Source organism: Triturus cristatus, chromosome 1_2, assembly GCF_964204655.1.
Source record: "Triturus cristatus chromosome 1_2, aTriCri1.1, whole genome shotgun sequence".
Taxonomy (NCBI): Eukaryota; Metazoa; Chordata; class Amphibia; order Caudata; family Salamandridae; genus Triturus; species Triturus cristatus.
Genome location: NC_140580.1, coordinates 855,467,623 through 855,479,918, shown reverse-complemented (window position 1 = coordinate 855,479,918; position 12,296 = coordinate 855,467,623). Strand labels below are relative to the sequence as shown.

The 12,296-nt window shown below is 50.3% G+C and overlaps 1 protein-coding gene across 14 annotated transcripts in view; it reads left to right on the top strand.

Annotated features, from left to right (window-relative positions):
* UBR4 (ubiquitin protein ligase E3 component n-recognin 4) overlaps nucleotides 1-12,296 on the top strand; it is a 1,980,383-nt gene that overhangs the window by 733,799 nt on the left and 1,234,288 nt on the right. For all 14 annotated transcript variants that reach the window (XM_085609056.1, XM_085609055.1, XM_085609054.1 and 11 more), the window contains exon 36: nucleotides 21-91. In XM_085609056.1, coding sequence (XP_085465182.1) covers nucleotides 21-91 — 71 coding nt within the window. The remainder of the gene's footprint in view (nucleotides 1-20; nucleotides 92-12,296) is intronic.

Sequence of the window (12,296 nt, the reverse complement as noted above, 5' to 3'; positions counted from 1 at the left end):
TATGTTTTCTTTTGGTTAAGGATGAAGATTCTCTCTGCAACAAGCTTTGCACCTTTACTATCACGCAGAAAGAATTCATGAACCAACACTGGTGAGCATTATTTGAGTGTACATTTAAGAGAGTTAATTGGGTAAAATTGCCTGATGATTCAAAAAGCAAAAACATTTTGAAAAAATGTGCTAAAATAAAGCACAGCATAAATGGAATGGATAAATAAAAGCATGTATTGATGGAGTACCTGTGTGTAGATGTGTGGGGGTGCATGATACAGTGCATCATGGACTGTTGAAATTTTGATTGGGAACAGAGCACTAGGGATTAGTGAACTAAATGGCAACAGGAAAGCATAATGAAATGCATAGAAAAGCACCAGTTACTGGAGACATCAAGTCATATATAGGTTTGAGCACTGTCTCAGAACAATAAAACCACACATTGAAATATGCTCTTCAAAATAGAGAGGTAAAGCCAAAGACTCAACATTAAATAGGGCAAATGTAGGAAGCTGGCTCTGTATATACTATACCAAAGTAGGGTATAGTGTGCAAAGAGTCCAGCGAGTCCCGAGAGGTATAGCAGTGGCTAAATTAGGTAGGTACCAACAGCTGTCTTTGTGGTAGTTTGGGTGACCAGTTAGGCTTATCTAGAGGGTGTATTAAGTATTTATTGTGTTCACTCAATCTGAAAGAATGTTAGTTATAGATTCCTTACCTTAGAATTACCCCCAGGCATCCGACCGGATCAGGAAAGTTTTTTATCAGCAGTACCCCTGCATGTAGAAAGGTGGCGTTGGTTGGCTCTGCGTTTGCCGTTGGCGTCGTGGTCGCCGATATGTCGCAGTAGCTACTTAGACACCGCCCTCGCGCGCTGACGTCAGTTCTTTCTTTTTCCATGCCAGCCATCGCAGATCCGGAGAGAGCGGTACCTCCAGTCACCTTTTGACTGACTTTTTGCCGGCTTTTGTCGACATCGATTTCGAGTCTTCGACTTCTGGTGCAAGTCGGGAATGCCCGGCTTGAAGGCTTGCAGTTCCTGTAGCTGACTGATGGATCAGCACTGCGTGTGCCTCTTCTGCATGGAGCGCGACTATGACCCCAAGTCGTGCTCCGTCTGCGGGTCAATGAATTCGAAGTCTTTGCGTGAGTGGTTCCGAAAGCTTCTCGAGGCCCGACACTCGGCTCAGCGCCGTTCAAGTTCCCGGTCGCGGAGTCATCATCATCACTCTTCTTACAAGTCTTCGCACTCTGGGTCAGGTAAGTCGAAGCCCAAGAAGTCGAAGAAACATCGTCCCTCTTTGACTTCTCCCCGTCCGTCAGCCGACGCGATGAGGGATGGTGGTGGTGCCCCTTTTGCGACTCGTGCCTCTCCCGCGGCTCTGTGTGCGGAGCCCAAAGAGTCGACTCTGGGCTTCCCTCCCTTCCCAGGACCTGGAGCAACCCCTGCCCAGCTTCACCATATGCGGGCTCTGCAGTGGGACCTGAAGTTCCAGTGGGCACAACATCAAGGGTATCTGTCCGATTGCGTCCAGATCTCGGAGGGCACTGCACACCAATTGCAGTGGTGGCTCACAAACCAGGATTGTGTCAGCGTCAGATCCCTCTCCCTTCCCCAACCAGAGTTCAGTGGTGACCGATGCATCACTTCTGGGATGGGTCGGCCACATGGTGGAGGCAAAGATCAGAGGCCTCTGGTCTCCGGCGGAGTCCGGGCTCCACATCAAGCTTCGGTTGATTTGTCTTGCACTCAAAGCATTTCTTCCCTCTGTCCGTGGCAGAGTGGTGCAGGTGTTCACGGACAACTTTACCGCCATGTGGTACTGCAACAAACAAGGCAGGGTGGGGTCGTGGACCCTTTGTCAGGAGGCCCTCTGCCTCTGGACAGGGCTGGAACATCAGGGCATATCCCTGGTGGTTCAACACCTGGCAGGTTCCCTGATCGCCAAGGCAGACGAACTCAGCCGCAGGTGCATGATGGATCACGAATGGAGTCTTCACTCAGAAGTGGTGCAAGATCTCTTTCAGCAGTGGGGAGAGCGTTGGTTAGATCTATTCACCACCGAAGAGAACTCGGTAGGCGACGCTTTCGTCGCGAGTGGAGTTGCGGTCTTCTATACGCCTTTCCGCCGATACCACTTCTGCCCAGAGTGCTTAAAAAGATCAAGCGCGACCGGGCCCAAGTCATTCTTGTGGCTCTGGATTGGGCACGAAGAGTCTGGTATCCCGAGCTTCTCAACATGGCCATCGATCCTCCGAACAGTCTGCCTCTTCAGCGTATCTTCTGATGCAGCAGCAGGTGACCGTTCTCCACCCGAACCTGTCCAGCCTCCACCTCCTTGCGTGGAGTTTGAGCAACGGCAGTTAACGTAGTTTGACCTGCCTCCCAAAGTCTGTGATGTTATCTTGGCAGCCAGGCGTCCCTCCACTAAGACGGTATACGCCTGCTGATGGAACAAATTTGTGGCATGGTGCACAGCAAAGGCTGTGAATCCCCTTTCCGTCCCTCTTTCTGAAGTTCTCTCGTTCCTCCTTTCTTCGGCCCAGCAGGGCTCTGTTCTGGGCACTCTTAAAGGGCTACCTCTCGGCCATTTCAGCCTTCCTTAGGCTTTCTGATCAGCCTTCTCTTTTCAAGTCCCCGGTTTTAAATAGATTCCTTAAGGGCATTACTCAACTTTTTCCTCCTGTTCCCTTTGTAATACCTCAGTGGGACTTAAACTTGGTTTTTACCTACCTCATGTGCGCTCCCTTTAACTGTCCTCTCAGACTTCTCACTTTGAAAACTGCCTTTCTGGTGGCCATCACCTCTGCACGCAGGGTGAGTGAGCTACAAGCTCTTTCTTCCCAGCCTCCCTTTCTGGCCATCCATCCGGACAAGGTCATCCTTAGAACTAGACATTCCTTTCTTCCCAAGGTGGTTACTTCTTTCCACATTGGCCAAACCATCCCTTTGCCCACCTTGTTTCCGCCTCCTCATCCTTCAAAAGAGGAAGAGAGGCTCCCTCTGGATCTAAAACATGCGCTTTCCTTCTACTTAGATCGCACCAAACAATTCCGGGTGGATGACCAGCTCTTTGTTGGATACGTGGGCGCTAAGAAAGGTCGGGACGTGCACAAACGGACCATCTCCAGGTGGGTCGTTCTGTGCATCAAAGCTTGCTATTCTTTGGCAAAGGAGGAGCCTCCAGTGGGACTGTGCACCAATTCCACCAGGGCGACTGGAGCCACCACTCTTTTAGGATGGGGAAGTCCCCCTTAATGATATCCGACAGGCAGGTACTTGGGCATTGCTGCACACATTCACCAAACTCTACTGCCTGGACAGCCAAGCCCAGAGAGACAGCTTCTTTGGCCGTTCTGTTTTCCAGGACTTTCTGGTGAAAAACTTGGTTTGCAGACCTACGTCCGGGGTTGGTATTGCTGGGGTGTGTATTCTAAGGTAAGGAATCTATAACCAACTGTTTCTTTCGGATGAACAAGTTACTTACCTGTAAGAAACATAGGTTAGTTATAGATTCCTTACCGCCCCATCCATCCTCCCCGTTCTGCGAACTGACTTCTAGGGTTAAGAACTGAGAAAGTGCCCTCTTTCTTGCATAGTATGCCCCCACTTTTGCTGAATTGCTGATGTTCTTTGACTGAGTGTGCCCTAGGCTCCTGATAATCAGGTACCCGGGGCCTGCCCTAAAACTGCATTGAAGACTAAACCCAATTGGCATCTCTGGCCACATGTCAGCCCCTGATAAATGGTACCATGGGTCCCCAGGGTACTTTGACCAGAGAAGGCCTCTAAGGGCTGCAGCACTTAATGTGCCACCCTTAGAGGCCCTGAACCCTGACACTTTCACACTGCCTTTGCAGGATGCGTGTCTTGGTGCAGAACAAAGTGAAGTGTCGACATGGCATACATCCCTGTGTGCCATGCCCACAAACCACTACCCTTGCATACATCAGTCACCCCTCTAGCTGGGTGTCCTATGCCAGGGGTGAGGGTACAGGTGCATGAGCCCTGCACCCCTACAGTGCCCAGGTCCATTCCTGGGCCCTGTAAGTGCAGTGCTGCCATTAAGAGTATATGGTGCTGGGAGTCTGTCATTACGAACTCCACAGCACCAGGATGGATACACTGAAGACTGGGAAGTTTGGTATCAAACCTCTCAGCACATTAAACCCACACTGATGCCAGTGTGGGATTTAATGTAAAATGCACAACGAGGACATCTTAGAGAAGCCCCCTGAAACTCGACCAACTTCTAGTGACCTGACTGAGTGGCTGACTAGGCTGCCAGCACCAGACATATTTCCTAAACCAAGAATACCGACAAACGACTACAAGAAGGACTGAACAGACGTGCTGCAGCTAAGAGGAGGACGCCCACTTACTTGGCCCCAGTCCTACAGGCCTGTCCCCAGCTCGAACCTGCAGGAGCGAAACTCTGGTGTGTCCTGCAGCCAGCAACCTCAAGAACCACGAGGACCTGCCCTGCCTTCCAAAGAAAAGACTTTGCCTCCCGTGAACACCCGATTTGTTCACCCGCAGACTCCTGCTCTGGAGAAATCCGCGAGTCTGCACTACTCTACGCCCATTGCCCACGGCCCGAGTTCGAGTGGCCTAACACCAAGATCACTGACCTGCCTCAATCCCCCAGCCGACGCCTGCAGCCTCAAACCGGTAGGTCCCCCCAACCGCAACAAGGAGCTGGTAAGGATATGCGACCTTAAAAGACACCCCTGCACCCGATGCTCCACGGCCTTGGGTGACCCAACCGACAGTGTCTAGCCAACCCCCAGCATCCCAACTTAACTCTCGAAGTGGTGGTCGCTCCCAGAAGACCTTCGTCAACAAGCCTGCAGTGTGTTTGCAAACCGGAGAATCCCCATCGAAAGTAACATGGCACCGGACGACAAAACACCCTGCACCCGGCCGCCTTAGTGCTGCTTAGGGTGTATCTCTGGTGCTAACTTGAATCCCCCATTTGTCCTGAGCTTAAGTCCAGGAGCCTTGCTCCCACAACCTTGTGGCCTGCTTGTAAGCAGCCATCAACCGGAGGCCTCCTATACCCCATTGGATAACATTAGGCCTCAGCACTCTTCCGCCCTAGTTCCGCTGAGGGTGCTTTGAGAGTGCATCCTCGACCCTGGGGGAACCCTGAGGCTAACCTCAGAAACCCAACTCCTACAACAAAGTACTTACCTCTGAACCGATAACACTATGTTCGAGGCATATGAGCTGCAGATCACACACTTAGCATTAGATCGCCATCTGGTGTTGGGCTCGGATGCTTGCACCTAGTTGTTGTCTTGGAAGAAGTCTTTGTAGTCACGAGATAGGTGACTCCTCCCTTGGACGATAGTGCGCATGGGCATCGACTCCATCCTCAGATTGTTTTTTTCTGCCATTGGGTTCGGATGCAACTTTTGCGCTCCGGTTCGAAATGTACTTTTTCGACATGCACAATTTCATCAAAATTCTTCCGATTGACTTCGACATCGATATCTTCGAAGCACCTTTCGCCACTTCGATTCCAGTCGTCGACGCGGGCCGCTTGGCCTATCGACGCCATAAGGCCTACTGCTCCTGGAAAGGACGCCGTTCAAAATATGCCCGCAGTGTGCAGCAAAATTTCCACACAGTGACCATCATAACATCTGCAACCTGTGCCTCTCGCCAGAACACGACGAGTCCAGCTGCTCAGCCTGCGCCTCTTTTCGATCAAAAAAGACTATTCGAGATCGTCGGGCTCGACGACACATCATGGCGCAGATATCAGCTCCGGAACCAGAGGACAACTTCGACGGTCCAGATGTCCCAGAAGAAGATTCTGAAGATCTGGAAATCGTGTCAGAGGCAGAAGACTCGGACGACCCCATCACTCCTGGTCAACGAGTGAGTACTACTGCCCCTACCCCAACCCCACCACTGAAATAGAAGGCACAGGTCAAGACTTCGCCTGTTTTCCCCAGTCGCGACCAAAAACGCACTTCAGAAGCCCCGCCCCGGGCTCCGAAGAAAAAAAGACAAGCCTTCCGGTAGCTCGGGACCGAGCAAACCGCATGTAATAGTCCCACCGGCACCTTCAGAACCGAAAGAACACTCTGCTCCGACTTCTTCCACGCCCAAAGACAAACCAGCCCCGAACACCTCGAGGTCCATAGATGAACAGGCTTCGAACACTTCTAAGCCTAAGGATCACACCTCTGCTCCGAAACCAAAACCATCAGAACCGAAAAACAAACCTAAGGATTCTACCACGCCTCCTAAGGCCAAAGAACAAAAAACTCAACAACCCCGCTCTGAACCGAAAAAATCGACGCCGAAAGCGGTTGTCGAGGAAAAGAAACTTTCACCCGGATCCTGTCGATCCCAGACAGAAAACAAAATCTACATTAACCCAAAAACAGGACATGTAGCAGCTGTGCCATGCAAGAAGAGGAAGATCGGCACAGCACATGCCCCTCCAGTGCCTGTCAAGAAGGACTCTGCTACATTACCTATGCCTCCTTCATCTCCTGTACTTCCTTCTAACCCCCTTCCTCTCCCTAAACCTGTTACGCCACCTCTGCCTGTAACTTCTCCACCACATACACCACCAGATGATGATGATGATGATGACGACGACCACCTAGGGGTGGGGGAGACCCCAATGATCTGTTCACGGATCCAGACGACCTACCACAGGAAGATTGGAATTACCCAATAGATCTACCAGACCTCCCAAGCCCTCAGCCATACCCAACAAAACCATCTCCCCCCAGACGATAACTTTGGTTTTGGACAGTTGATCAATAGGGCTGCCGTTTTTCACGGTGTGACAATGCACTCAGTCATGGCAGAGGAGGATTTCCTTTTAGATGCATTTGAACAGTCCCAAAAACTGTACAAATATTACCAATGATCAAAGGGGTCATTAAACATGCCCCTGACATATTCAAAGATCCCGTACGAGCCAGGATTCTTAATCCTAGGATCGATTTAAAAAATAAAAAAAAAATAAAAGATAGATAGATAGATAGATAGATAGATAGATAGATAGATAGATAGATCTGCCCCGGACGACCCTGCATACATCAAAGGACAGCTGCCTCTGGATTCACTAGTAGTTTCCAACGCTGGGAAACACGCCAATTCACAAACCTCTGGGGATGCACCACCCCCGGATAAAGAATCCAAATGACTGGACGCATCTGGCAAAAGAGTAGCTGCGCAGGCGGCCAATCTATGGCGCATAGCTAACACTCAAGCACTGCTGGCTAGATATGATAGGGCCCATTATGACCAGCTAAAGACCCTATTACAGCATTTGCCTCGCCAATATAAAACTCAGGCAAACGATTTAATCCAAGAGGGCAAACTAAAACAAACGCCTCAATTATATGTGCCCTTGATGCAGAAGACACTGCCTCTAGGTCCATTAATACCAGTGTATTGCTCAGACGACATGCCTGGCTACGCATTTCAGGCTTTAAACAAGAGGTCAAGACAACCATTCTAAACCAGCCGTTCAACCAACAACAACTTGTTGGGCCAGCTGTAGACACTGCTCTTGAAAAGATGAAGAAAGACACAGAGACTGCTAAGTCCATGGGAGCATTACAGTCTCCGCAAATGTGTGGCTCCTTTCATCGCTCCTTCTATAGAGGAGCCTCCAAAAACATGGGTGCAGATACCTCATCTTCTTTTAAAAACACCACCCAAACATCCCCCAATAGAGGATATTTTAGGGGAGGATACAGAGGGAATAACAAAAGGGGGAGAGGCAGAGGTAACAACAACACTTGCACCCCCCCTGCTGCTAAACCGTGACTTCCCTCCACTCCCCCCAGACCATTCCACTCCAGTCGAGGGAAGATCATCACTGTTCCTGCCTGTCTGGGAATCCATCACAACAGACAATTGGGTAAGACAAATTATCCAATCTGGTTACTGCCTGGAACTTGGCTTTATCAAAACATGTCGTGTAAGGTGTCTAACACTTTGGAATACTACCCCCACACCATTTCTGGCGATGAGGATAGTATTCCTCCCTTCTAGAGGGAGAAGACATGTTGAAGACCTACTACCCGGTTAAAGTTAACCAGAGCCCCAGCATCACAAAATGGATGCTGCTGCCACAGACACAAGTCTGACCTCCTGCTGCTGGGAGTCCTTCCAGCAAGGGAGGCTTGGACAATAGGTTTCCTGCCTTGGGAGGTGCTAGCACCACCCTAGACAGGCCTTAGTGTATTGGGTCAGGGAGGGATGAATGAAACGAGACACTGCCTGGGGCACACAAGGTGTCCCATGCATAGTCCGGTTCAAACCGGTGCTGGGGCACTCCAGCCCCAGTCCTGGCGCGAAACTGGACAAAGGGAAGTGGGTGTAACCACCCCCCCTCCCTGGTCCCACCCATAGGAGGGACCTAGCAGGTAACCCAGCCCAGTATAATAGTGGGAGCTGAGTCCCTAGGACTTTGGATTGTCCTGATAACTGAAACTTGAACAGAAACTCTGGACCTTCGACATTCGACTACGGAAGAAGACTGAAGAATCTCCCTTGTGGCCAAGGAGTGGCCACCCTGTGCAAACAGGCACCATCAAGCGATCTGCCGTTTGCTTTGCCCGAAGTTCTACGAGGAACCGACTGCAGAGCCCGACCAGCGCCTTGACTTCCAGACTTCTCCGACCCTGATCCGTGGAGGCGACGAGAGATGTGGGACCGGCTACCTGGGAGAATTGGCTACTTGCTTCCAGCGCAGCTTCTGAGGCATCCTCGAAGTTGTGCTCTGGGGATTGAGAAGCCCCAACCCCGAGCACCATCTGCACCGAAGATCAGCCCTCCACACTCCACGAGTTCTGCGTGGGGCCCTTCTGCATTTTCCTGCTTGACGCGTCTGTCCGGTTGCTTGCCCGTTGGCTAGTAACCTCTGCGACGACGAACCCTTCACTTTTCACCGCTGGTTTGGCTCCTCCAGACTGGCCCTTGCTTCCCTGTAAAAGAGAAGCACCTCAGGCCTTCCTGGTCTGCAACAGAAGCGAATCCTTCATTCTGCGTGGGTTGCGTTTGCCAAGGCTTGTTGGGTCCAAACTCGACATCGACGCCACCAACAGCAAGAGCCCTCGTGGGACAGCTCGCCTCCTGGTTCTGGTCGTCCTCGACGTCTCCTGGTACCCATGGCTGCTGCGACAAGCTTCACCTCTTCACCTGCATCTTCACGACATCGCCTGGTTCCTTCCTGGTTCCTTCCCGGCTCCTGGCTGGTGACCTAGACTCTGTCCCCTCTTCTTGCAGGTATCCTCCTTCTTGATTCCATCCTTGGAATCCACCGGACACTCTTCACTGACTGCCTGTCAGCATCTTTTCTTCAGGCATCCATAAGAGTCGACGACGAAACCCAACGCAAGTTCACACCTATGCACCCGCAGCCCGTGGGCTAGGTAACTTGAGTACTCCGGTGCTCACAAGGGTATTGACTATCCTAGTGTCTAGTTTCCAAGTCTCTAACTCCTAGTTCCTTCCGAAGTGTCCTAAAACTCTTAATTCCTATGCATCACTATTTTTATCGACTTTAACGCATTACGCGTGAGTGTTTCCACTCTGCACCTGAATACCGTGGGCCTCCCACTGCCTAGCAGCTGATAGAATAGTGTAGCCCAGCGATGGCCTAGGCCTAACCTGTGTTTGTGACAGTGGTTCTTATACCACTTACTTAGTATATGGTTTGCGTGTCCCCTAACTGTATTACTTACATGTGTGACTTATGTATGCTTAAATAAGACTGTGTTGTACTTACCTCGAATCTCATAAAGAGTGCTGAGGGTATTTTGAATAGAATAAATACATTCTATTTTTATAATATATCTGTTGTGGTGTCCTTTCATTTGGTATTCAAGGGGTTGCAAATGGTATAACAGCTGGCTTCACATGCCATACAGAGTTTAGCCTAAGACGGCTCTTGTCCATGCTACCACTAGGATAGCTGGTCTATAAGGTTGACTTTACAACCAATCACCATAAGGGTTGTTTGGACTGATACAAGGTGTACACTAGAACTAGTGACATCATATATCAGACCAACTTCTCACAGACGGGACCCTAAGGCCAATACTCGACCTCAGACCCCTCAATCTGTACATACGCTCAGATCATTTTCACATGATCACTCTCCAACAAGTACTTACACTACTCCCAACAACAAGACTTCCTTGCCACACTAAAGCTCAAGGACGCCTACTTCCACATTCCCATACATCCTGCTCACAGGACGTATCTAAGGTTTGTAGAGGACTGACAACACTATCAGTTCAAAGTCCTTCCATTCGGAGTCACCACCGCTCCCAGAGTATTTACTAAATGTCTTGCAGTGGTAGCAGCACACCTAAGAAGACAACAAATCCATGTCTTCCCATATCTGGACGACTGGCTAATAAAAGCCAAATCATTCAACCAGTGTGTTGAACACACTCATCAAACCGTCCAACCACTGCACAACTTGGGGTTCACAATTAACGTTACCAAGTCGCAACTCCAACCCTCTCATGTACATCAATACCTAGGGGCCACAATAAATACTTCCACACCTCTAGCATATCCCAGTCCAGCCAGGATAGCCAGTATACAAGCACTCATCAACAAATGTCAAGCCCAACACTCTCGCCCAGCCAAAGTGTTCATGCAACTCATTGGCATGATGGCATCTTGCATATTTATTGTACCTTATGCAAGACTTTAGATGCGTCCCTTACAGGAATGTCTGGGATATCAGTGAAATCAGGCTTACGGACAACTTTCAGATCTGGTGTTGGTGGACAGCCACACACATCACTCTCTGCAGTGGTGGAGCGCAACAATCTTATCCAAGGGGCGGCCTTTCCTCGAGCCTGTTCCACAGATAGTACTAACGCACAAGTTACTACTTGTGTAACGATATATCTGTAAGAGACATTAGTTAGTGATAGATTCCTTACCTCAGAATATCCCCAGGCGTCAGACTGGATCTGGAAAGTTTCGCTTAGCAGTACCCCTGAGCATCAGTAGGTGGCGTTGTGTGGCTCCTCGTCCGTCACTGGCATCATAAGCGCCGAGATGACGCCAGAAAACTAGGGCCCTAAGAGGGATGACCTTAACCCTAGTAACCAGTTCGCAGAACGGGGAGGATGGGTGGAGCGGTAAGGAATCTATCACTAACTAATGTCTCTTACAGATATATCGTCACACAAGTAGTAACTTGTGCATCTGAAAGAGACACGTTAGTGATAGATTCCTTACCTTAGACTAGATACCCCAGCAATACCAACCCTGGTGGTGGGTCTGCGAACAAATCACACCAGAAAGTCACGGAGAACAGAACGGCCAAAGAAGCCATCTCTCCGGACTTGACTATTAAGGCAGTAATGCTTAGTAAACTTGTGCAGCGAGGCCCACGTAGCTGCCTGACAAATGTCCTGCAAGGGAACGCCACGTCCCAAGGCAGTAGTGGCTGCAGTTGCCCTCGTAGAATGGGCACGCAGCCCCACAGGAGGCTCCTTCTTAGCCAAGGAGTAGCATGCTTTGATGCACAGAACGACCCACCGCAAGATGGTTCGTTTGTGCACAGCCCGACCTTTTTTGGCACCCACATAGCCAACCAAGAGCTGGTCATCCACCCGGAACTGCTGTGTACGCTTGATAGAACGCAAGTGCACGTTTTGGGTCCAGACGATGGAGCCTCTCTTCCTCCCTTGAAGGATGCGGAGGCAGAAAGAAGGTGGGCAAAGTGATGGTCTGCCCGATGTGGAAGCGCGTGACAACCTTTGGCAAGAAAGAAGGACGGGTCCTCAAAACCACCTTGTCCGGATGAACAGAAAGGAAAGGAGGTATGGAAGAAAGCCTGGAGCTCATTCACTCTTCTGGCAGAGGTGATAGCTACCATGAAAGCCGTCTTGAGAGTGAGAAGATGCAAAGGACAGGTATGAAGGGGCTCGAAAGGAGCGCACATCAGATAGGTCAAAACGAGATTCAAGTCCCATTGAGGCATGAACGGCACAGGAGGAAACGTGTGCGTAATGCCTTTAAGGAAACGGTTAACAACCGGAGACTTAAAAAGAGAAGGCTGATCAGGAAGCTGGAGAAAGGCGGAGATGGCAGAAAGATAACCTTTGATAGTACCCAGAGCAGAGCCCTGCCGGGCCAAGGAAAGCTGAAACAGAAGAACTTCCGAAAGAGGGGCAGAAAGGGGATCCACAGCCTTCGCTGTGCACCATGCCACAAGTTTGTTCCACCGACAGGCGTATACCGTTTTAGTGGAAGGACGCCTGGCTGCTAAGATGACATCACAGACTTAGGG